Raw genomic sequence first — 25,354 nt, 5'->3', positions numbered from 1 at the left:
AGAGCTTCACACTTTTTGGTGGGTGAGAAATATCTCAGATGCGAAGAGGGCATGGCCAGCCTGGTTGTTAAACACTGTTTGTCACGGTCCTGTCCTTGACAGACCTCAATGGATCAAAGACAGGTGGACTGCAACTGTTTAGTTAGCTTGGACAACGACGGTTAGTATGTTGTCCATAGACTTGTGATGTGGTCGGACGACTAAAGTGACTTGCGAAGGATCCGGTGTCACACCTGCGGGTAGACTGTGGTTGCAAAGTACTGCCTTGGGTACTGAAGGGTTTTAGTCTCTGGCTCGTAGAGCTTGATGACTGCCTTAGGTACTGAGGGTACTGAGGTGTTGGGTTAGAACCAACTAGGTGACTTTCAAAGATGAAGTTCAACTTCAAGATGAAGATACATTGCTGAAGAAAGAGGGGGGAGATGTGCTCCTTTTATACCCTTCAAAACTAAAGTAGGTGTACTAAATAAAAAGCGTGTGAGGGATTTTCTAGCCAATCACATAAATGCCTCACTGCTAAACTGCTGAACCTTCCAGGCTTCAGCCAATCACATAAATGCCTCACTGCTGAACTGCTAAATACCATGACTCATATTTTCCCTCAATCCTTATCACAGTTCCTAGCATGAGTCATATTTCCTTATCACTATTCTGAGCATGAGTCAGAATTCCTTATCACTATTCATGACATCCGGGCAGGTCGAGATGACGATATGGGTGTGTGTGATGGTGTGGACAGGGGTAATGATGATGAGGGATGTGTCGGATGTAAGTAGTATGTCAAGAAGAGGTCTTTTGCGAGTGGCAAAAAAAAATTTGATCCTTGGAAAGAAGAAACTACAAAATAGAAATGTCCTCCTTATATCCTTTTCCAAGGGACTTCTGATGCGCAAATCATTCGTATGATTTCGGGTTACTTCGTATGAATTCATGTGAATTCGTGGTCATTTCATATGAATTCAGGTGAATTCATGTGAAACCGTATGAATTCGGGTGAGTTCATATGAAATCGTATGAATTTGGGTGAGTTCATATGAAATCATATGAATTCGGATGAGTTCATATGAAATCGTACGAAAAACATGAAAATCCCTGAATCACGGGTCACGACTTTACCGAGTCGTGACACTATTCATCTTGTGCTGTTAAATACAAACACACTGAAAACCTCCAGAAATTTCTGGATTATTTTTCCAGAGCGGACATACGGCCAAACAGAGCTCCAGACAGCATAATAGTCCCCTTTTCAGAAACTGGAAGGGTGAACATCATCTTAGAAGAACTGGTGGAGTATGATGGCTCATTCAACTTTACAGTGTGTCATGAAGCAGGTTTATTGTAACGGTACTGGAAACACGATGACTAGGCCGCAGGTTGGGTCGAACTCGATGGAAGTCTCGTGGAAATCTATGTGTCTCTGGTGCTATGTGATGGATCGTGTCTCCTCTGCAATCGATGTAGCCAAAGAATGATATAGAAGAATCAGCAAAGTTGGTATTTGCTGATTGTACTATATACTGTCTACGGATATCCTCGTCCTTGTCCTCTTCCTGCTGCAAGCGTCTACGTACGTACATACTCGGACAGGTGAAAAACCGCTTTGAGCAAACCCAGTGGGGAAATCTCGAAAGGGGAAAACCCGTCCCTACCTACTGCAGCACTGCCTCCAACTCACGCTTTCCTCTGTCCTAATCCGTCGAACTCAATAGAGTCCTCTCAATTCGTTGTTACCCCGTAACATTTATTGTCTGGCTGGAAGGACTTGGCTGTGCAGAATCCAGAGTCAAGTGGGGCGGCAGGATGTCTTCCATCTGAGACCACCAAACCCCTCCACTTGCCCGTAGACAGTCCAGGACCCAATGTACCAGAAGGGCAAAGTCAACAATTTGAAATCTTTCCTTCTATGAACAAAGCTGACCTTGAGGCTTCAGACATGTATGCTTACAACAACTGACAGACTAGTTGCCGTACACCGATTTTCATTGCCATCGCTTCAGGCAATGGTTGTTTGGCCATTGCCAGCTGCAGATTTGGCCAAAAGCACTATGTTAAAAATGTAAATAGTTCCCAGGGGTGACCCTACCAGCCAGGCTGCCTAATGATCTTGGGGCAGACACAAGAAGGAGGATACCACTATCACGTAGTTAGGAATGCAATTCTGCTCTACAGAATATCTGACGAAATGTTACAATCTGGTAGTCCAGGTCTTAACACGCTTATTGACTCACATCTCCTGCATGGTGTACGACATGCAATACACTATCACATATCTAAAGCCAACAACAATGAAGCTGTCACAGGGTTGGTTCTTCGTCAACTTCTCAGGACCAACGGCCAATAACTTCATGGGCTATGACCCTTAACAGGCTTGTTCTTCATAGTATGGAGTGGTGACAATAACTTCTGGGTGTAATAACTTTGTGCTCTACTAACTTCTATCACTAAGACAGCAACCAGAGATCGTCAACGATCCCTGGGAACTTTGGCCCTTAAGTACTTCGTCCTTCCCTAACTTTGCCAACGCAGAACTTCGTTCAACCCAAAGCCCCGAGCTTTGTACCTCGTGAACTTCATCCCCGACAAAGTTTGTACCCCCTAACTTCGTATCTGTCACGAACCACGTTGTAACATCCCTGACAACTACCATCACCGACCCTCCTTTCACCATCACCAAACCACTATCCATCACCAACCACCACCCAAACCACTCAGACCGACTACGGCGAAGTTACAAGAACCTAGAGGGTATTTGTCACGATAACTCCGCCTAGCGGAGAACTACGGCGAAGTTAGGAGAAGGGAACGGAGGGAGAGCAGAGCTGGGGAAGTTAGACAAAGTTAGTCAAAGTCAGCGGAGCAGGGTATCGGGGATATGGCGAGGAACGGCAAAGTTGAGCAAGGAGGACTGAGTGCAAGGCTGTGCAGGAGTTGAGGGACGTTCTATGAGAAGAGAAGGGAAGTATAGATAGTTTACAGATCGCTGAACTTCTTCAGCAATCCTTGATTGTTGTCAGTAGCGAGAGATATATTCAGTAGCTAAAACCATCGAGTTAGGGAGAGCTACCACAAAGCAGTTTGACGCACCACGGCGAAGTTAGCCGCAGTTCATCGACAATCATCTTATCATTTACCACTCAACGTATTACTACAGGGAAGTTAGCCATAGTCCCCCCAACGAGTACCCTGTCCTAGTGAGACATTGACGCCCCACTACAACGTAGTCAGCTGAGGTTTGTTGACCGTCGGTCAGTAGAGAAGAAGAAGCGACGACCATGACAGTATCTCCCTAACTTGGTGTCTCCCTAACTTTGTATCCTCCTAACTTCCTACATGACTAACTTCGTCAAGGACGAAGTTAGCCTCCTAATACCCTTGTGGGTGGTGAAGTTCATAAGAACTGGATCGTTGATGGCCAGCTGATATCCAAAGGAACTTCGTTTGATGGGAAAGGATAATTGTTACGGGGTAACAACGAATCGAGAGGACTCTATCGAGTTCGACGGATTAGGATAGAGAACAGCGGGAGTTGGAGGCAGTGCTGCAGTAGGTAGGGACGGGTTTTCCCTTTTCGAGATTTCCCCACTGGGTTTGCTCAAAAGCGGTTTTTCACCTGTCCGAGTATGTACATAGACGCATGCAGTAGGAAAAGAGGAGGACACGGATACCTGTAGACATTATATAGTACAATCAGCAAAGTACCAACTTTGCTGATTCTTCAATATCATTCTTTGGCTACATCAATTGCAGAGGAGACACGATCCATCACATAGCACCAGAGACCCATAGATTTCCACGAGACTTCCATCCAGTTCGACCCAACCTGCGACCTAGTCATTGTGTTTCCAGTACCGTTACAATAATGTCACACGGCACTGCGTGACAGAGAGGAGAGGAAGGAGTTTTAGTGTCACGAACTACGTCGTAACATCCCTGACAACCACCATCACCGACCCTCCTTTCACCATCACCGACCTTCCTTTCACCACTACCAACCTCCACTCGAACCACTGAGACCAACTACGGCTAAGTTACGAGAACCAAGAGGGGATTTGTCACGATAACCCCGCCTAGCGGGGAACTACGGCGAAGTTAGGGGAAGGGAACCGAGGGAGAGCAGAACAGGGGAAGTTAGGCGAAGTTAGTCAAAGTGAGCGGAGTAGGATATCGGGGATATGGCGAGGTACGGCGAAGTTGAACGAAGAGGACTGAGCGTGAGGCAGTGCAGGAGTTGAGGGACATTCTACGAGAAGAGAGGAGTAGTATAGATAGTTTACAGATCGCTGAACTTCTTCAGCGATCCTTGATTGTTGTCAGTAGCGAGAGATATATTCATTAGCTACAACCTTCGAGTTAAGGAGAGCTACCACCGAGCAGTTCAACGTACTACGGCGAAGTTAGCCGCAGTTCATCGACGATCATCTTATCATTCACCACTCGACGTGTTACTACGGCGAAGTTAGCCGTAGTTCCTCGACGAGTACCCTGTCTTAGTGAGACATCGACGCCCCACTACGACGTAGTTAGCCGAGGTTTGTCGACCGTCGGTCAGTAGAGAAGAAGAAACGACGATTGTGACATTTAGGCTCAGTTTTGAGGTTTTTGTCTACAAATAGTGGTTCTAGCTCTCTGTTTCTTTCTCTGTCTCTCTGATCAATTGTCATCTCTGATTATATGTCACGAACGGGGTCTAATCCCCAGAGGGTAGGCAAGGTGACTGGAATGGGGCTGTAACCCAATACTTGTCTCGGGCTCATAGAGCTGAGGAGTATACAGAGGGTGACAAGGGACTGAGGGGACTGAGGGGACTGCAAGATGTCAGGCTGGGACTGACTGGATTGACACAAGATCCATAGGTGGGGAACAACCTGTTTGGAGGGGGTATTTATCCCCATCAAGCGGGTTGCTCAACATGTCTACGGAAGAAACTAGAAAGCGCAAACGTGGGAAAGATTGCTCAGTGAGCAGACTGAATTACTACTTTGGGAAAGTGGAGGCAGGCACAGAATGTTCCAGACTATGGATGATTGCTCAGCAATCAACCAGAGTTAATACTTTGGGAAGGTGGAGGCAGGCACAGAATGTTCCAGAGTGTGGAGGTGTCATACATCACCTACTTGCCACCTAAGATAGTCTTTTCCCGTGTTCCCACACTTGAAACACATCTGGAACACTTCCCCTGACCCCCTTTGGCTTAGGTTTATTGTTCTTGATCTCCATCAACAATCCCTATTGTCATCTCTTACACTCCCACACATGAAACACCTACCCCTGAACCCCTGTGCCCTTCATCTATTGTTCCCCTTTGTGTTCACATGCTTGACACACTTACCCCTGGACTCCTGTGTCCTCTGTCTATTTGTCATAAATCTCGAATCTCGGTCGCAGCACAAGCAGTTTATAAAGGGTCTCAGCTCATACTATGAGCTGAGCATTGGATCTTTAGCAAAAGAGCTTAGTGCACGTCACCCTTTAGGCGTATGCATTACAGAATGCTCAGCTCCACCATGACCAGGGTTCAACTCCCTGTGTGTGCACATTCTCGAACCCACTTCTTTGTGGCACACGGAGGCTTGTGGCAGTGCCACATTCTGGGATCTAATTTGTCATGGGAAAATCCGTAGGAGGAGTTTCGGTTCAGAAATTGCTGGCTGCTGGGACATCAGCCCTTGAGGGGGGGCTCCTGTCATAAATCTCGAATCTCGGTCGCAGCACAAGCAGTTTATAAAGGGTCTCAGCTCATACTATGAGCTGAGCATTGGATCTTTTAGCACAAGAGCTTAGTGCGCGTCACCCTTTAGGCGTATGCATTACACTATTGTTCCTTGTCGCACCCATGAACCTGTAACAGTTACCCCTGGACCCCTGGGTCCTTTGCCTATTGTTTTTAGTTTCACATGTCAGGATTGCCAATTCTCTTGAAGAGAATTGCAAATATGTTTAGCAGTTCTTCCGTAGCTTATTGTTGTAGTTTTGCAGTTCAGCCTGTTTTGCTGTGGATATAAACCCCCTCCAAACAGGTTGTTCCCCACCTATGAATCTCATGTTGAATTTCATTCTCAACTTGTCAGTCCAGTCAGATCCAGCCTGACATCTTGCAGTTCTCTCAGTTCCCTCAGTTCCCTCAGTTCCCTCAGTTCCCTCAGTCCCTTGTCACCCTCTGTATACTCCTCAAGCTCTACGAGCCAGAGACAAGTATTGGGTTACAGCCCCATCTCAGTCACCTTGCCTATCTCTTGGGGATTAGACCCCGCCCGTGACAGGAGGCTTGATAAGCAAGTGGAGGTAAAGGTGGAGGCAATGGTGGAAGGTTCCAGCATGTAGAGGTGGAGGTGGAGGTAATCAGGGGTATGTGTTTCAAGTGTCTGATTGCGCAATAGCACTTTGACAAGTGGCAGATAGGTGATGTATGACATTCCAGCTCTCTACTCTAACTTACTGTTGCGTTTGAGACTGTTTGAGACACGCCATTGCGGCTTCATCATCATCAGTCGTTTATTTGTGACAGAAGTAGAAAGTCATTTGAAGAGAAAGGAAATGCATTCTATCATTCTAGCTAGCTATTCATCCATATATCTATGTAAAAACCTATCTTGCTGAGTTATCTGCTTCACAATGCAATCTAATGAGCTTACGTATTGTCTCTCACAAAGTGACAGCTGCTACGGATCAAGTCATAAGTTTGGAGGATAGGGAGACCTGTGGTACATCTGGTCTATTTCAGTTGATACCTCAAATGTCTTGACATGTTGGAGGCAAGGAGGAGAGACAAGAAACTGATGGGCGGAGAAAGAAGCGAACACAGAGTACAATGTACGGAGAAGAGAAGAATACTGATCAAGGGCCAGCCGAAATTGATCGGCTGTTCCAAAGCAAGATCTACCACAGCAACAAAGTTCTCCCGTATATTAAACGTCTTAACGCAGAGGAAGCGTGTCAGGCTCATATTGCCGGTGACCTGAAAGTCCCATGATCGAAACATGGAGACGTTACATCTTCTTTTATATGGCACACCCTTCTCCCATTTTACCAAACTTTTGATGCAATTTGTCGGTCACTCAGAAGTACTGAATGCATTCCCATGATGTGAGATGAGATGATTATATGTACGGATGATCTACAGTGCCCGATGTACAGCGCTATCAAATCTGACTGGGGGTTGGTAGTGCAGGGTACTTAACGGAAGAACCGGTGACCGGTAAGGGGTGGTTGGGTTTTTGACCAAGTTACTGCATCTGCATCTGCATCTCATTCCTTACTCCTCACTTCGAGTGGGAACATTGATATACATAAACCCTTTACTCTTCCCAGCTATCAGCTCTATCTGTCATTGCACCTCGTCATCATGCCTCCCGTGGGAAGCAACACCCTACCTCTTCCTTATTCTCAAGTTGCACAGCCAAAACGGGAGAACCGACAACCTATGAGGTGAGTCTTACTCTGTGCTTCCTCCGCTGCACCAGATATCCACCCTCATCATCTATCTCCTTGAGTACTCCTGTAACTCTTCAATCCATTCATCTCACTCTTCGTGACTTACCAGTGTGTTTTCTCTGCTAAAGTTGATTTTTTGCTGATGGTCAGAACGTCCAAGCTCGGGACTAGTCAGTCCTCTTATTATTCCCTCGTCTCATTGGGTCTTCTTCTCCCTGTTCCTTCACTTTCCTCCCAGGATCTCTTCAACCTTAATTATATGAACTTCCTCGTGGATCGGAGCTAATTGACTAGAGCTCAAAGTACTTCCCACCCAACCAGAAGGGACCATCCCAGAAGAAGAAGAAGACGAAGATCGAGTAGATGTACCAGATCGAGAGGAAGAAGGAGAAGGTGTAGAGGTGAGGTCTTTTTTCTACATACAAATGAGGAGGATTGGAAGATTTGATACTTATGAGATTAGTTTTATACACCTTTATCTCAAATACCAGCTGGAACAGCAAGACGTGATGCTCAAAGATTAACTAAAACTGAAAAAGGGAAATTACCAAGAGTGACTGCTTATTGTACTGCTGCGTGAGTGGTCCATCTTTTCTCTCGTTTATCTTGAATCACTTAATTATCACAACATTGACCTTCTCTTCATCCTCGCATTCACTGTTTGTCAGACATATGGGTTGTACGACTTCAAATGTATTGGAATCAATGACATGTCTCCAATCCAGTAATAATGCTCGTAATTGAAAGAGTAACTCATGTGTGTGCAAACTATGAAAACGAAGTTGGTTTAACTAACGACCAGTTCTTACAACCTTCCAGCTATTCAAACATACCTACAAGCTAGACCTAGTTCATATCGTACCCATCCAAGAATGTTCGATACTGAATGTCTTCATACACCTTATCTTCCACCTCCAACATCTTCAAATTTACATCGATCCCCAGCTCTTAAACCATCAACCACTACTGTCATTCCTGAAGGCGATCTTCTGAATTTAGGAAGTAACCTAAACAACGGTATAGAACAAAAGAAGAAAGATAAACCTTTAGAAAATAAAAGACATACGGGTTTTTCTAAAAGACCTGGAGGGGGAGGTAGGAGGAAATCTGCTACTGAGGAAGAAGGTTTGGATAGTGATCAAGATGATGATTTTGAAGAAGAAGAATGGGTTCCGGATGTTTTCATGTTTGAATATGGGACTGTTGTGATTTGGGGAATGACGGAGAAAGAGGAGAAAAAGTTTTTGAGTAGTTTGTGGGTTTTACCGATTTTCTTCCTCATCTCCCAGTTGTCATGACTTGAAATCTTCATGAATGATCTTCTCAATCTTTCTATCAACGTCCTCATCGATCTAATCCCACCCCCATCGGTCATGGAGTCGTGACGTGTACTCTTAATGAGAGGATTCAGTCATCATTCGTATGTCCTTGTGCTGATGGACCAGAAAACGTTTCGAGATCGAACGACTTTCCTCGGAAGATGTGGAAATGGAAGATCTCAATTTTTATTATGCCGACTATTCCAGGTCAGTTGAACGCTATAAACCCAAGTGTAAATCTGACTCTAAGAATTTATAATGATGTAATCACACTTCGTAAAGGGTCTTCTTACATGTGAGAGTCTATTCGTCATTCCAAGAGAAAGGTTTAATTGACGAAATAGGACTAAATTATCTCTATCACACGCTCTCTCACAATCTGTCAAAATCTCTTTATTTGAAGAGTTGATAAGCTCCACCATTGAACAAACTAAAGATATCCCAAAGAGTTTATCGGACACGGGAAAGATCGGGGTGGGTCATTTCTTCACTCCGATATCCTTTTTATCGATGAGGGAAATAAGGTTGACTTTAGTTACCAAGAAGTGAAATAATGAAACAAATTGGTAATTTGTTCATTTTACGAATCAACATTAATCTAGTTGGCTCTATCTTGGATTCTCCTGTTAGTCATCTTCTTTTGTATTCATATTCTTCGCTGAAGCTATAGGAATTCTTCTGGTCGGTCATCCCTCATCTCACCCTTCAACACTTGGTGATGCGATGAAAGAGCTGATGATCAGGTCATTCCCAGATCTGGAACCGTTATACAACGCCGCGAGATCGTACTTGGAGATCAGTCAGAGGATTGATCTACTCAATGCGAGAGTTGATGTGAGTTTCTTTCCTATCCCAATGAACGTTGAGATTTCGGGTGGGAGACTATGGTTGATCAGTAGGTGTTACAAGATATGTTGAGATTGTTGAAAGAAAGTGTCAATAGTTCTCATGGTGAGAGATTAGAAGCAATTGTCATCATCCTCATGTGAGTTGACATCTATTCTTGCGTCGTGAAGAAAGATCAACTGACAGGATAGAGGTGTGGAGATCGTTTTGGGTATAGTGACGATATTGGTCGATTTGAGTGGGTCGTAATCGTAATGGTAAGTATGGTCCGCCCAGAAACCTGTTTGATTATATGTATCGTATGATATACTTCTTGACTCTCCACTTGGGCCTTCCTTGTCAGTAGCCTAACGAATCTTGAGTCTGACACACATCTGCACGCCATAAGGAGAGCCGTAAGAAGAGAATCATCAGTTTCCAACAAGATGTCACCGTTGTGCCTGAATTAAACCATCTTCAACAAGAACATCTTTAATTTCATACCATGTCTCTTGTACATACTCGACAATGCTTGACGTTCTATCTTTCTCACAGACATATGTCTATCCTTCTCCCACTCCCATTCTCATTTCAAAAATCAACACATCGTTCCTTCCACGACACCATCACCACCATCTCTTCCCACCTACACCTTAACCGGATATGGACACCTGGTATCACACATACAACCTCCCACTCTCCTTCTCTTCCCTTCCACTATATATACTCTCTCTCCACCTCCCCTAGTGCTTCTTATCGGAAACAAAGTGATAGGTCTAGGTCCATCTCTACCAAATCACCTATTCGACCTACCACTAGCAATTTGATAAAGTCAGATATAAAGAACCAAATTGATTATTTACCTCTACCACGTTTTATACCAACTACAAAAGCTTTGTTCATTTTTTCAATACCTTTCCCTCCAGTAGATTGGCCATCACATTTGACACTACTTTCACCTTTATTAACAAGGACTTTGAAGGTATTACAACCTCTTAAAATTTCAGTGAATGCTATTTATGATCCTCCTTCACCTCTTCCTTCTCCACCAATTCCTTCCCCCCTTCCTTCTTCTTCTAACTCCTCTGACTCTTCTCCCTCTAGTCATACTCCGGCATCATCTCCCAGTCATACTTCGGCATCATCTCCCAGTCATACTTCACTCACACCCTCCAACACCATTCCAAGCACATACGATGCTACTACCACCCATACCATAGCCAAAGAAGAGATATACCTTGCGAGATTATTTTACGCAGATGGTCAAATATTCACCTTTCCACATTTCTCCCTTGACACCCTGAACACTACAGATTTCAAGAGGGCCATTGAGTATACTCCGTATTTAACGACAGTACTAGGGAATTCCAAGACTCAACCTAAGGTGAAAGTAAACAAGACGGATAATGTTGAGACAAACTTAGTAAACCTCGCAAATAAGAATGTTGGGATGGACCAGGAAGTAGTAAAGGCGGACAAGACTTTGACCAACGTAAGTGAAGTCAGGACGGATATCCTCAATACCAAAGGTGAAATCAAGGATAATCAGGTCAAGGTACACTTAGGGGACATGAAGATGGACAAGAAAAGAAAGAAGGAAGAAGATAAATACGAAATACTAGTTTGTACACATGGTTCAAGAGATTGTAGATGTTCCGACAGAGGTATACCTCTCGTCAATTCTCTAAGGGAGGAAATCAAGAAGAGAGGGATGGAAGATAAAGTTAAAGTGAAGGAAGTGGGTCATGTGGGTGGACATAAGTGAGTTCTTTTCTCCTTTTACTTCTTCTTTTATCTCATTTTTTCATGTTCGTTCTTTTCACAACTCCTATCTTCTTTTCTGCTGGGTTTTGTTATAATGGGTTTCTTAGATTATTTCTTATATGTTCGATAATATAAGTCAATTGTGATATGATTTCATACCTTTGAACAAATCTCATCATTTTATCCTGATCTCACGATGTCTTCACGAATTGGAGAAATTATATCTAAAGTGAGATATGACAATCATTCACTTTAATCGTCCTCCCTCCTGATCCGTGTTCTTTACACATCTCAGTTATCAGTGACTTCCAATAAAGAACCTTTAAAGCTACGCTTCGAACACGAATACGAGTCCGATTCCAAATTCAAATTCACTTGAAATCTTTGGTTTTTTTTATTCGCTAAACTTCAGATACGCAGCAAACGCCATTATCATCCCTTCATTAGATATGTATTCTAATCTGTCACATACTCATTCGAGGTCGTTACTATCACATATACTCAATCCATCATCTCCCGATATGAGCGAATCAGGAATACGGGATCATTGGAGAGGAAGGTACGGTCTGACGGAAGAACAACAATTAGAATTATGGAATTCTTTATCTTCATCATCATCATCTTCTTCTTCTTCTTCATCGTCATCATCATCATCATCGGTCGTTTCTTCAAAATCTCATCTTGTCGATTTTACCTCTCAATCAGAAAAAACCTCTTCATCTCAATCTTATCCCTCAACCACAATCTCCGAGATGGAAATGACTGAAAATGCGTTGATAATCGAGAAGGAGCAGGAGAAAGAGAAGAGATTCGTCAGATTAAAGTTCAGAACTTATCAAGGTGAGATCAAAGAGGTTGAAGCGAGTTTAGGTAAGACGTTATTGGAAATTGGGAAAGAAAATGATTTACCGTCTTTAGAAGGTGTTTGTGGTGGGAATTTAGGTTCGTGAATTCCTTTTCCCCTTTTCCCCGTTTCCTGTTTCTCCATTCTTTATCAACTGTCAACACTCAAAATATAAGGATCACATGGTAGAGACGTTTCTGTCAAATCTACCAAATTAATTTTCCGAATGATCCAAGAATGTTTCGTTCCTTTGTTTTTATTCGTCATGAACAACCTCGTCTCTTCACAATTGATGAACCTTCTTTCTCTATATCACTGGGATTCTTGTCATTACGGTGAAATTCAGTGGTCGATCGATGAAACGTATAAATTGACTAACGATCAGAATGTGCAACTTGTCATTTATACATTTTCCCAAATCCTCGTCTTCCTCCTATCCCATTGGAAACAGAAGAAGAGATGGATATGTTAGGATACGCGATTGATTATAAACTTGAAAGTAGGTTAGGTTGTCAGATTAAAGTGACGGAGGAATTGGGAAGATGGTGTGATGATGGTGGTTTGATAGGATTACCAAGGTATTGAGTATGAGTAAAGATTTTTGTTGTAACTACGCGAATACTTGTAGGTGAACCCGTCATGGTGTGGAAAGAGGGATGAGCGATTCTGTGGTGTACTGCCATAATCGGTAGAGCGGGAGGGATGTCTTAGTGATTTAGATGTTAGACGTTAAATGCTAGAGGTTGGATGTTAGATGTCAGATGTCAGATGTTAGAGGCTAGATGCTAGAGGTTAGACTTCAGATGTTAGATGTCAGAGGTACGCCTTTCATATAATCGACCACTGTATTCGTCCTGGGGAGGAGAGCGATAAAGTGCTGGGGTGGAGCTGGGGCATGAGAAAGTGATGCAAAAACTATTCATTAAGAAGGAACAAAGCTGATCCTCATCTTGAAGATGAACGATCATACGAGTACATAATCATCTAAAGAGTACGAGTAATTGTACATTCTTCCAGAAAATGAAGAGAAAGTTGACTGATCCCGTCTGATAACAAGGAAGGAAAATCAGATGAGTTGAATCGGAAGAATGATGTGGTATTGGAAGAATATCGATTCATGCCATAGAACCATATCTTGAAATATTCCGAACATCATCTAATAATTGTTGTAACAACGTTTCTTTAGCATCTCCTTGAGAATAACGTTCAAGGCTGTATCATCAATGTATATTCCATATGTTTGGGACGACTTGTGATCTTATTTAGAAGGAAGGAGATGATACCGAAGAGAAACATAGAAAGATGAGTATTGGAATGAGGTATGGTACGAATGTTTGAACAGGAAAAAGCTTGATGTTCGTAGAGAAGTAGAGAAGATGATATACAATGAGGAAGAAAAGGTCAGTCATGAGGAAGAAAAGATAAGTCATGATGAAAAAGAAAAGATCAGTCACGATGAAAAAGAAAAGATAAGTCATGATTAGGAAGGAAAGATACCACGACGAGGAAGAATTGGAAAGAAAACTTACCTAGGTATAAGAGCTATAGCAACTTCTATCCTTTCTGGACGAAGGTACATGATTTGAGCAATTTCGAATTTGTTTAAAAAACCAGGATGAGCAGCGAAAGCCCTGAGAGTCAAGTTAATGAGATACATCCTCCCCCCTCCCCTCTCTCCCCACGCCTCCCTCTTTTCATCAAAAAACGAGCGGGTCTTTAGAAGGTGTTTTCATGACTTTTCTGTTCGGACAAGATTGATCTACTTTGCAAGATTGGTGAGAATAGAAAAAGACATTAGATATAAAGACATCGGACACTGAAGAAAGAAGAAGAGGGAGATAGAACGAAAGAGAGAAACTCACTGTCTCATTGATTCAACAGCGTCAGGTGTTGCATTGGAGAAAGTCGATACGTATTCGACAGTAGATTTATAAACCCTTCTCGGTCAGTTATCTTTTCGCATCTTTCTATCTTCTCAATACCATAAATGAAACATATGTCAGTGTAAGAAAAGAAAAGGTAAGAAAATCAGGGGAAAGGAAAAAGAAGGAAAGGTAAGGAAATTAGGGGAAAGGTAAAAGAAGGGAAAAGAAGGAAGGAACAGAAAAAAACCTACTTGTTATCAGGAGGAGGAGGTACGTCTGGTGCTTTCCTAGCAGCTTCCAACAAAGTATTTACGTCCGTCAGAGTCAAAGCTTCTCCATCTGCCAGATCTAAAAAGTCAACTGATGATATCAAAGTGTCCACAGTGGACTCACCTCCGAATTGAAGTTTCGTAGCGTCTTCCTCTACCACCTGTATCGTCAATGTTCATCCCTTTACACGGTTCATCCATTCTACCATTTCAAGGTCTGTTAGTCTCGTTCAATCTCTATGGAGACAATTGTGTACTATGCTTCATGTGAGATAAGGGATTCGAAATGAGCTGCTGTGTGGTATAGCCCACTAACAACTGGATGATAGACACAAAGAGGAAAGTAAACTCACAATGTTCCTTCTCGATCTGACTGGGATAGGAGGGGCTCGTGTTGAACCACCTTCGTCTACCATGGTTGTCGATGTTCTGGATTGTAAGTAGTAGTAGCTAGTGGGGTATGGCTAGTACGAGAGTAGACAGAGAATAGTATAGTATTAAAGTGTTGTAAAGTAGTGTAGAGGGTAGAGGTATAGTGGGTTATAGCTGGTAGGCTGATTACGTAAGCTATATCCCCCACGTCGCCGCCGTTTGAAACCTTGTTGTTCCTCCTTTTCATATCCTCAAACTCACCACTCTTTCTCCTATTATATACACTTTACAGAGCTCACATCGTCACGCTACAGCTCTAGAGAGTGACGGTGGACGCATACCGCAAGTATATCTACCTGGTCGCTCTTATCCCCTTTTGAACAAAGTGTAACACCCCCCCACGCCCTTTTGATCAACCCACACCCTTCATATCTCCATCATTACACGCCCCTTCCTCACATCACACCTTCAGTACCACTCCCACCCCCAGTAGACTGCGTAAACATATAATGTCACTCTTCTTCCCTGGGGCGTCAACAAACATCCATACGCCCTTTTAAGAGATACCACCGTCTTTTCTCTCACTCAAAATCGCCGATCAAACCATCTTCGATAAAATAAAAACCTGAAAGATTTTCCCGACAACATGGTATCCACGCCTTTGACGACACGTACGCCCCCTACCGTTTCAAGGTCTACCTCACCCACTTTATCCTTCTACGCCTCTACTGCTTCTTCCCGTGCCCGTTCCTCATTCTCCAAGGAACAAGACAGTACTTCAAGCCCAGGTTCAGGAGGAGTAGCTTGGGGAACAGGTGTGGATAACAGAAGACCATCTAGTTCTAGGATTGGATCATCGAGTAAGATCTCACCGAAACATAAGGGATCTCCAAGATTACAAGCTTCTCCGAAATCTAAAGAATCCCCTCGTCTCAATTCTTCAACCGGTCCGACTGAAACAGTCAAAGTTGGTCGATCAAGAAGAGAATCTCCAATATCAACATCGTCAAACCTTCCCACTCCCACCACTTCTAGCAGTCATCCTCGTGAAGATAGAGAATACAGAAAAGACAAATCGGATGAAATAAGCAAAAGGAATCGAAAAGGTGACATACCACCTTCAACTATAAAAGATCAAAGGGAGATGCAAAAGGTTTCTTCCGTGATTCCAACATCCACAACCAACTTTTCATTATCTCCACAGAAAAGACAATCCAGTCTTTCCACAACACCCACGAGGCCTTCCATACCACGTTTATCATCAAACACCTCTACTGGATCCGGATCTAGAAGACCTTCACTCAAACCTAGACCTTCGGGATCAGCTACTCCACCTCGACGATCGGCCCGTTCCACTCCCGCTGAAAATCATTCCTCCCCTTCAGTTGAGAAACGAATTACCAAGACGACATCTCCCAAACCTCATTACTCTTCCACTGCGAACGTTCCTCGACCCAGACGGCCCAGTGGGAACATTGATTCACTTTCTACTTCCACCTCTTCCATCAAATCCGATCAACGTTCCATTGCTGTGGGTTCAAGAAGGACATCTTACCACCTTTCTGGATCTTCTTCTTCTGCTACCGTGTCTACTGCCGGTGAACCTTCCTCAAGATCCGAAGTGACTTTTGACATCCAACCTGAACCAGGACAGATAAGCGAACCGCATTCTGCAGCTTCGAGTGGATCTACTTCGTATCTCACCCCTCCTGATTCTGCCGATTTGGACGGTCCCATTGTGGAACTGTCTTCACCTGATCCTTCGGCGGATATAGGATTGCAGAATCCCATATATTCTCATCCAACAAGATCAGATTTTGAATCTAGTACTGGAGCAACCTTAAGACCGGAAGATATACCACAGAGATCATCCTCTCGTTCAAGGAGTACGAGCCCTACTATATCACCTCGATCAAGTTCGCTCGCTTTACACGTAGAATCCGAATCGATCGAAGAGGATCACGAATTGTCTTCGAAAGTTGATTCAGGTGAATCTCGACCCATCCCCATTAGACCTTCTAGAACAAGAGACTACAGTCAAAATTCCCTTTCATCTATAATTGAGGATCACACTCCTTCGCACTCTCCATCTCGTCACTTAGAAACACCACCTCTTCATCGATTATCCCCCTCCAACTCTCCTTCTGGAATACCCAAACCTTCTTCTCCTTTCTCTCCACGTAAAACTCCTCGATCACCTCGGAAATCACCAGGTCTGACAATCACCCCTCCACCCCGTATCCCCATCGCTTCTGTCAGACCCAGTCCTCCAGTCCCCGCCAAAAGTCCTTTAAGAAGCTTGAGTCGTCAAACCTCTGGATCCATGTCAAACGTTTCTATACGTTCAACACCTTCTCGATCAATATCAGGTCTTTCCACCATGTCCCGAGCGAGCGTCATGTCTACCACAGGAGGTACAGGTCCTAATTCCCCAGTTGATATTCTCGTTTCTCCTTCGGAATCATCAAAACGAACACGTACACCGAAATCGCCCAGATCTTCAAGATCTCCAATACCTTTTCCGAGTCCAGTAGGATCGTCAGCCACCACAGCAGGATCTTTTCGTTCTAGAATAGGATCCAGAGGTGAAACATCTGAAGAAACTGATGGTGAAGAAATACGATTCACAATGATGACTACTGGTAGTGTTTATTCACAAGATTCAGCACCGATAAGTTCAATTTCTGGATCAAATTCTGATCCTTCTCAACCACCCAGTGCTTCGTCTATACCAAATCTTTCTTATTATCTCCATCATTCAAATCCACATCCTTTTTCTAAAATCCCAAGAGACAGTGATGACTTTACCTACGTTCAGAATTCCAATACGTACAATCAGGATATAGGGTTCAGTCAACAGAATCGAACTGGGAATTCGGAAGATACGCCGAACGAAGTGGGGATTTCAGACGAAAGTGGAATGATGGTACCTACTTCCCCTGGAATCATGAGGAGACCCACGCGGAGACATCGGTTAGATGCTTATGGGTGGGGAAAGAGAAAAGATGATAAACATAAACAGGAAGAAACGGGTAGTATGGATGGAACGGAGGAAACGGTGGGGCAGGTAAGCCAGTTTTTGTTTCTCCCTCTTTTTTCCCTTCAGATCTGCGTAGTGGGGTTTCAGTTGAGGTTGATCACGGATCAGGTCCTGTGCCCTTTTTGGGCTGACTTGAGAGGGTGTTCGTGTATTGATATTCCTGTATTTGGGACTTTGTCTTACCGCCCTTGTATGATATTTACTCCCTGTCTGAGTTTCATCTCCACATATCCCATACTTGGTCCGTTACACCTCATATGAATTTCCTCTTTCTGTACCATGTAAATTTCCCCAATTTGATTCGAGGATTCGAGGTTCACTCATCTTTACACCCTTCCACTTCCCTCACTTTCAGTCGGAGTTCAATATCCTCAAACCTGTATCAACTCTCACTCCTCACTCCCCACCTCTCATTTGACATTCCTTTCAACAAACCTCTCAATCCCCATCATCTCCGCCATACGTCATCCCTCTCTCTTTTCGTGCTGACTACACCGGAGAAACATTCCCAACTGACCCTCAGCCTTCACCAAGACCCCACTTGGATACATCATCCAAAACCCTACCTCACATCCCCATTCCACAAGACGACACCCCGACTTCTCTTTACGCATCCACATCTACTTTCACTCCGATTTCATCCACATCCGATCAAGCCGTTCATGGTCATAAAGAATCACCTATAACACCAGATGATTCAAAACCTGACAAATCACCTTCTTTACCACATCTAAAAGGTGTGATAACTTCTAAACCTATAAGAGTATTAGGTTTATTAGATAATCTACCACATTCTTCTACTGTTTCTTTAAATTCGTCATCCATCTCAACACCTTCAACCAACACAAACTTGAATTTATTACCTTCTACCTCAAATACCTTATCTATCCCATTACCGGATTTATTACCGTCAACAATTGGATCAAAGAAATTATTACCTTCAGCAGATATCTCATCTCCATCTATCACACCTCTATTACCACGTTCACCAAACATGTCAAAACGTTCTCATCTCATAAGAGAAATAGCCAATACAGAAAGATCTTATGCCAATGATCTCGCCCTCATTCGAGATGCCTATCTAGGTAAAAACGTCAGACCTAATTCTCAACATTCGACAGGGGTGGATGGTCAGTCTAATTTAGGTAAAAACGTCAGACCTATTTCTCAACATTCAGCAGGGACGAATGGAGAGTCTAACACTTCTCCTGCGGGTTATATAAGTGATATTTCTAGAAGAAGTTCGATTTATACGTATCAAACTGCTGAAACTAAACGTTCTTCGACACATGAAAATTCGGCAGCTGGTTCTTTGGCAATTTTGAAGAACGGTAGTTCGAATGGATCCTTGAACCTTCAACAAACAAATGTTTCGAAAGCCCCGAATGGCCATTCAAGTAATTCAGGAAATCATGGTAATTTAGGTGTGGGTGTCACTTCTCCAAACGTGCCAAAAACTTCAAATGGTTCAACACCTTATGGTCCTCTTGGTGTCCATGCAACCCCCCAACAAAGTCCCAGACAGTCGTCTTCCAATTCTGGTACTTCCACAACATCTTTGACAAATGGTATGCAACCTCCTATCGGTAAACCTTTGTCACCATCGGATCTTCGAGCTGTATTTTTGAACCTTGAACAAATCGCTCAACTTGCGGAGAAACTCGCTGCGGAGTTTGAGAATGCTATCGGGGATACTCCAAATGTTGGTAATGGAGCAGAAGCAGATGTCAGAGAGGGGAAAGATGTGAGAGATGGAAGAGAAGGCGAAGTTGGTTCTGATCGTCTGGGAGAAGTATTCACAAACCTTCTCACTCAAATGCGTCCTCTCTACATTCATTATTGCGCTCGTCAATCTTCCGCTTCTGCAAAATTACAAGAACTTTCCTCTGATCAAGGTCATAAACTCTGGTTGGAAGATTGTTGGTCTCGTGTCAAACCTCATACACACGCATGGAATCTGGAATCAATGTTGATCAAACCCGTTCAACGAATAACCAAATATCCAATGTTATTCGATGATCTATTATCTTCCACAACACCTGTACATCCTGATTATTTCTCAATCAGAATATCTGCGGATCATTCGAGAATATTAGCTTTGGAGATTGATGAAGCTAAAAGAAGGAAAGATTTAGTATCAAACGTTATTTCACCTTTGAAAATCAATTCTTCAAAAGATAAAAAATTGAAATTATTCAGAAGAGATAAACTTTCACAATCAAATTCTACATCTTCTCTCCCAATGACTTCATCTTCCAATTCTATTTCAGGCATTGTACGAAAGAATCTCTCATTAGATTCTTTGATAGAAATACCAAAATACGAAATTCAACAATTACAATCTCTTATTTCTCAATTGGATTCGATCGATGTACAAACAAGAAAAACCGGAAAAGAAATAATAGTATTTGTTAACATGTTGAAAGAAACTATTCTAGCTCAAATATCTTTAACACAAACTTGGTCAAACGTTATAGTTTTAGATGATTCAGATTTAAACGATAATCGACTTTTGACATTTTCTTCAATACTTGAAAGTTTGTTAAAAGATTCTTGGATGAATTTCAACGTTCAAATAAGGGATGTGGTATTACCTATCTTCGCGAGGGTTTTAGAAAATACTAAAAACCCAAAGAAAGTTATAGGTAGGATGCAAAGTAATTGGGGAAATTATGAAAAATATTTCATTTCCAATAATTCAAACTTAGATATTCTTCCTATCAAAAATTCAAACTTGGATATTCTTCCCAAAAATTCAAAATCAGATAATCAGAAGAATATCAAATCGGAAATGTTCAAAACCCAAAAAACAGAAATATCAACAAAGGTATCAAAATTGGATATATCTAAAACTGGTAAATCTCCTGAAAAAGATAAAAGTTTAAAAGAATTCGCTAGAGAGGTAATTAGTTTACATTTACAATTGAAAGAAGAATTACCTGGGTTTATCAAAGGTCAAGAGAAATTGTATGGTTTGGCTCTGGGAGAATTCGTGAGGTTACAAATGATTTTCTTTAGAGAGATGAATGAGAAATGGGGGAGTTTTGTTGGAGATTGGATTAGACCTCCCAGGAAGATTTCTGGAGCTATTCCTTGGAAAGTGAGTTTGGATCATGTTTTTCGTATTCACCTTTGTCTCATCGTACACTTTACAACTTACTTTTTCTCTTCTTTCCGCTTTTCGGCAGATATGACTCTTTTTTTGTTTTGACAAATGTCTCCTTGCGCAAAGTGAGGCAATAAGATGCTTCTGTGAAGTCTACCTTCCTCATTGAGGCTTTGTCTCCCAGTAAAATCTCTCTTTTCACCCGGTATCCCTTGCGTCACTCTCCATCCGACGTGTAGATCTTCTACAATTTATTTCCACTCTGATATCCCTGGTCTTACTTCACACCCGACCGAATCAGCCATACCACCGCTCAAGCTCTGAACATACGAACGAGAACTTGACGAGGAATTATCGAAGTCAAGTATTCAGCTCACGAATAGGACACGGACGCACCGAGAAAATCTTCTTTACCACTCATGTCTTCCCTCGTACCTCAAGATGTCAGTATTCATTCGTCATTTCAATACCAAAACTGACAAACAGGCGTCTCGCGAGACTGATAATGTATGTGACGTTTTTCCAATCCCGTTTTGCTGGAGGAGCGTGGAGATGGTCGCTAATGTTTAGATGAACTTGGGGAATCAAGATTTCGATTTGACAACGGGGAAAGGTATAGTTAAAGCTTGGCATCAAAGTTGGGCACCTTATGCGGAAGCTATGGAACATTTTTCTTGTACACGGCCTGGTGAGTTTGCTCACCCTCGATTTCCGACTTCCACTCTTCCCTTGTCATTTTCACTGCAACTTTCCTGTTTTTGTTTCCCCTTATGTTCTATCATCTCCTTCCTCTTACTGACCACCTCCTACACTCTCCTACAATCCCTCTGCAATCCCTCTCACAATCCCTCCTTCTCATTCCGACCCCCATGTTTCCTGGCCCTCTTCGCTTTAACTCACCCGCTTCATAGCCCCCTATGTTCCCTTCTCTGCCTCTCCTTGCTGGCTATCTCCCTCCCTCCCCTCCGTGTGGAGACGAACTCTGAAACCCTCCTTGAGACTGGTCACATGACCAGGTGTGGATCGTAACTTTTTCTATTCATCTAAATCCCGCCGAGTTCCTCGTTTTCTCGTTCACGAAAGGATAACCAACTCACAATAGCCCGCCACACCGCTCGTACTGCTTCCTTCAACGACACCACAATCCCTCTACGCCCATTCCATCCGCGTTCTCCCACCTCACCCGTCCTCCCCACCTCCGCGACCGTTCCTTCCGTCCGTCATTCCCCTTCTTTCTCTGCGCATCTACGTATCCCCCGTCCTTCCAGCCCACTCAGAAGAGAAAATTCCGGACGCAAGCGGTCCATCTCTCTCATCGGGGATCAAAAGTCCACTGGTTACGATACCATCAAAGTCACCGGATTACCCAACATCCAGAGCGCAAGTTCCAGGTTATCGTCGGAAGGTTTCAAACCGAGTAAATTCCCACATATCACCAGCAAATTATCTCTACATCCGAAAGAGTCGGCTTCCAATTCCGAAACATCCGTCATGTCTCCAAAAGAATCGAAATCGTTCAGATCATCTAAAGATGGTAAAAACTCCAAGGAGAAAGGTATCATCGAACTCAAAGAAGGGAAAGAAGGAAAGGAAGGAAAGGAAAGTAGGGAAGGACATTTTGGTCTTTTACACAGAAACAGTAATCGAGTCGTACAAGATAACAAATCCCAAAATCCAGATCTATCTTCAAGACCTACCAGTCCGACAAGTCCTAACAAACCTTCAAAACGATTGGCCGTACCTCGTTCCGCAGACAGTTCTGGAAGGTTATCATTCGGACTCCCACGAATCTCCCCAGCGTCAAGTATGGGTAGTTTAGCGAGTTTAGGTAACTTAGCTATCAGTCCTAATCTTTCTGGTCCATTACATCAACCTCACTTACCTCGAAGTCCTTTCCCACATAATGATACACCTTACCGAACTGGCTTCCCTTCTTTGGATAACCCGGGTATATCGACTTTACAAAGTTACGAATCACCATATACAACACCCGCTTTAGCAAGTTTGGAAGGATATAACACTCCGAATCTCGAACTTGAAGGATATCTACCCAGTCCAGATGTACCGACTCATCCTTATTCAAATCCTAATGCAAAAGGGATTTCACCATACTCTGAGTCGAAAGGTGATGCGTCGGGAAATAATAGAGTAGGTTTAGGTCTTGGGATATCATCAGATATCAAAGGGAAAAGATGGTCGAACGAAACTACACAGTTTGGGATATTCGATTCACCTGAATTGAACGAAAGTGATTTGGAAGATTTACGTTTGGGAAGATTATCTTCCATTTCCACTCAAGTTGGGTTATCCGGTCCGTTTGAAGAAGTAGGATCTAGGAGGTCGTCTCAGATGGAATCAAGAAGGACTTCAGGTGGGAATCAATCGAGAAAAAGTTCTGAAAATCGACCTTTTATGCAAGTTCAATCGAGGAGAGAATCTGAGAATATCAGTTTTACTCGAATGCAGGAGAGAAGGGAATCAGAGGATATCACTTTGACTGGAGTACATTCGAGAAGAGGATCAGACGTGAATCCTGTTCTTGGACAGCAAAGAGGTATAAATCCTGAGCAAGTACATCAACGAGGTATAGACGCTGCGCAAGTACATCAAACAGGTGTAAATCACGCACAAGTTCATCAAAGAGGTGTAAATCCCGCACAAGTACATCAACGAGGTATAGATCCTGCTCATGTACAGCAAAGAGGTACTAGTAAAGGAGAATTGAGAAGATCTTTGGAAATACGAAGGAGGAGTCAATCCATAGTTGAATCATCGTTCAAAACTATTCCAAATATAATTCATCCGGATAATTCGTTCGTTATTGGAAGAGAGTCAAATACCTCGTATCATCCAGACGAGTTCTTCGTGAATGGTGAAGGGTCAAATATCAGGGTTGGAGAGATACAAGGATGGGATAATAGATACATGATGGATGGACGTGGTTCTGATAAGAGACATGTTTCGGAAGGTGATCGGGGTACGAGGAGAGAATCGGGATATAGAGAATATGATGCTGGAGAAGGATGGAAGGATGAACCTGTTATATATCAATGTGCTTGTGTTGCTGATTTGTGAGTTTTGCTCCTTGTTTCTATTCTATTCTTTCTCTTTCCTTCTTCTATATCTATCTCTTACATAGTCTTTTCTTGCTTTTACTCGTCTATCGCCCCCTCTCCCATCTTCCTCGCTTTCCCTTCACCTCTCTTCCACCTTTACATTTCATTCCCCCTCCCCCACAAGACTATCCTTGATGACCAAGACCACTGCCAATGATACTCACAAGACCTTCCTCGACGATCACGATCACTGCCAATAATACTCACAAGACCTTCTTCGATGACCATGACACTCACCAAACAATACGAAGACTAAGGTTGACAATCAGTGACCCGGCCATGTTGGGTAAAGCACGTTATCGAGGTTTACGTTTCCTCCCCATGACCACGGGTGATTTGATCGACGTGTTTTTCGAAGTTGGAAGGATTGATGAACTTCCTGCTTTTCCTTATAGAGAAGTGGGTGTGGAGAATGATGGTGTTTTGGTGAGTCTTTTTCACCTTATCCGTGTTTTCTCACTCTCGAACCTCACTTCCTGTTCCCCCTCAACTCCTCCAACCCCCGGGCCACCCACCCCACCCATACCCCAGATCGATCCGTACGTCAACTTGACTCTATACTTGTATCTGTCGGTCTTCAGCAGTGCAGCTTGTTCAAATTTTGTCCATTCCAATTTGTCGCTCTTCTGTTTTGACTGGTGTATTATAACATCTCATCAACAACCTGTCCCCTTGGAAAGCTATCTCGGCATCGAAACTCGAGGTGACATGACTGACGTTCAGGTGGGTAGGAGTGAAGATGGAGCCATAGGATTGGTAATTTGCAGTTTCCTAGAACCGCTCAGAGAGTGAAGTAGTTGTACGTCATGGGTAGAGTAACGAAAGTTGGGTTGTATCATAATTGATTCTTTTCATACAGGGTATAAGGTTGTATTTTCACATGCAACGGTAGATTGAGGATCTGTCTTTAGTTCATCAGGTTTTCCTCGCTTAAGGTTATTTCTTCACTTCCGCTTTTATTTTGATCTCCCTTGTTGTGTGGTATTCACTCCTTGTTGATATCATACTTCTTTCCACATCATTTCTGGGTCAATCTCTTCCTCTTCCTCTTCCTCTTCCTCTTCCTCTTCCTCTTCCTCTTCCTCTTCCTCTTCCTCTTCCTCTTCCTCTTCCTCTTCCCCAGTAAGTATCTTTCTCATTCCCACTCTATGACAACTTTGCACATAATACTTACTGGATAAAGTTTACTTACCTCCTTTATACGACCATGATTTCTAGTAAGCCTTACCTTCGGGTTCAAAACCATCAAAAAGATCAATTTCATCAATTCCACCAATTCAATCAAATGATCAATCAATCTTGTTATCTTCACTGATAACTTATCACTTCGAAATCGTACTTACCTCCACTACTTACTTAAGTACTAACATTCGACTCGATCACTTCCGAGAATAAATCAGTAA

General features: G+C 43.0%; 5 protein-coding genes across 5 annotated transcripts; 3 read left to right on the top strand and 2 right to left on the bottom strand.

The window, feature by feature from the left end:
• Window positions 1-1,878: 1,878 nt before the first annotated feature.
• TREMEDRAFT_62160 (uncharacterized protein) lies at window positions 1,879-2,686 on the bottom strand (the record flags this gene model as incomplete). Its single annotated transcript, XM_007004537.1, has 4 exons — window positions 1,879-1,913; window positions 1,956-2,022; window positions 2,229-2,233; window positions 2,434-2,686. 4 exons carry the CDS (start codon window positions 2,684-2,686, stop codon window positions 1,879-1,881), a joined length of 360 nt encoding a protein of 119 aa, XP_007004599.1.
• Window positions 2,687-7,897: 5,211 nt separating this feature from the next.
• On the top strand, window positions 7,898-9,845 carry TREMEDRAFT_30582 (uncharacterized protein; the record flags this gene model as incomplete). Its single annotated transcript, XM_007004374.1, has 10 exons — window positions 7,898-8,007; window positions 8,234-8,499; window positions 8,575-8,686; window positions 8,877-8,957; window positions 9,001-9,045; window positions 9,095-9,224; window positions 9,286-9,379; window positions 9,481-9,584; window positions 9,650-9,735; window positions 9,788-9,845. Coding segments are annotated over 10 exons (1,086 nt in total), but the record flags the coding sequence as incomplete, so codon positions are not given.
• A 289-nt stretch (window positions 9,846-10,134) lies between these two features.
• TREMEDRAFT_30444 (uncharacterized protein) lies at window positions 10,135-12,768 on the top strand (the record flags this gene model as incomplete). Its single annotated transcript, XM_007004360.1, has 6 exons — window positions 10,135-10,678; window positions 10,802-10,959; window positions 11,170-11,336; window positions 11,752-11,998; window positions 12,137-12,281; window positions 12,569-12,768. 6 exons carry the CDS (start codon window positions 10,135-10,137, stop codon window positions 12,766-12,768), a joined length of 1,461 nt encoding a protein of 486 aa, XP_007004422.1.
• Window positions 12,769-13,298: 530 nt separating this feature from the next.
• Window positions 13,299-14,733, bottom strand: TREMEDRAFT_62158 (uncharacterized protein; the record flags this gene model as incomplete). The annotated part of the gene is made up of 6 exons (XM_007004536.1): window positions 13,299-13,395; window positions 13,713-13,814; window positions 14,046-14,120; window positions 14,300-14,396; window positions 14,442-14,478; window positions 14,671-14,733. The coding sequence occupies 6 exons, from the start codon at window positions 14,731-14,733 to the stop codon at window positions 13,299-13,301; spliced, it is 471 nt and encodes a 156-aa protein (XP_007004598.1).
• A 602-nt stretch (window positions 14,734-15,335) lies between these two features.
• Window positions 15,336-24,743, top strand: TREMEDRAFT_62157 (uncharacterized protein; the record flags this gene model as incomplete). The annotated part of the gene is made up of 8 exons (XM_007004535.1): window positions 15,336-17,756; window positions 18,253-20,829; window positions 21,219-21,278; window positions 21,322-21,342; window positions 21,406-21,523; window positions 21,938-23,906; window positions 24,221-24,377; window positions 24,675-24,743. 8 exons carry the CDS (start codon window positions 15,336-15,338, stop codon window positions 24,741-24,743), a joined length of 7,392 nt encoding a protein of 2,463 aa, XP_007004597.1.
• Between the last annotated feature and the right edge of the window lie 611 nt (window positions 24,744-25,354).

The sequence above is a fragment of the Tremella mesenterica genome (genome assembly GCF_000271645.1).
Source record: "Tremella mesenterica DSM 1558 unplaced genomic scaffold TREMEscaffold_5, whole genome shotgun sequence".
NCBI classification, from domain to species: Eukaryota; Fungi; Basidiomycota; class Tremellomycetes; order Tremellales; family Tremellaceae; genus Tremella; species Tremella mesenterica.
This window is presented reverse-complemented; position numbering and strand designations above follow the sequence as displayed.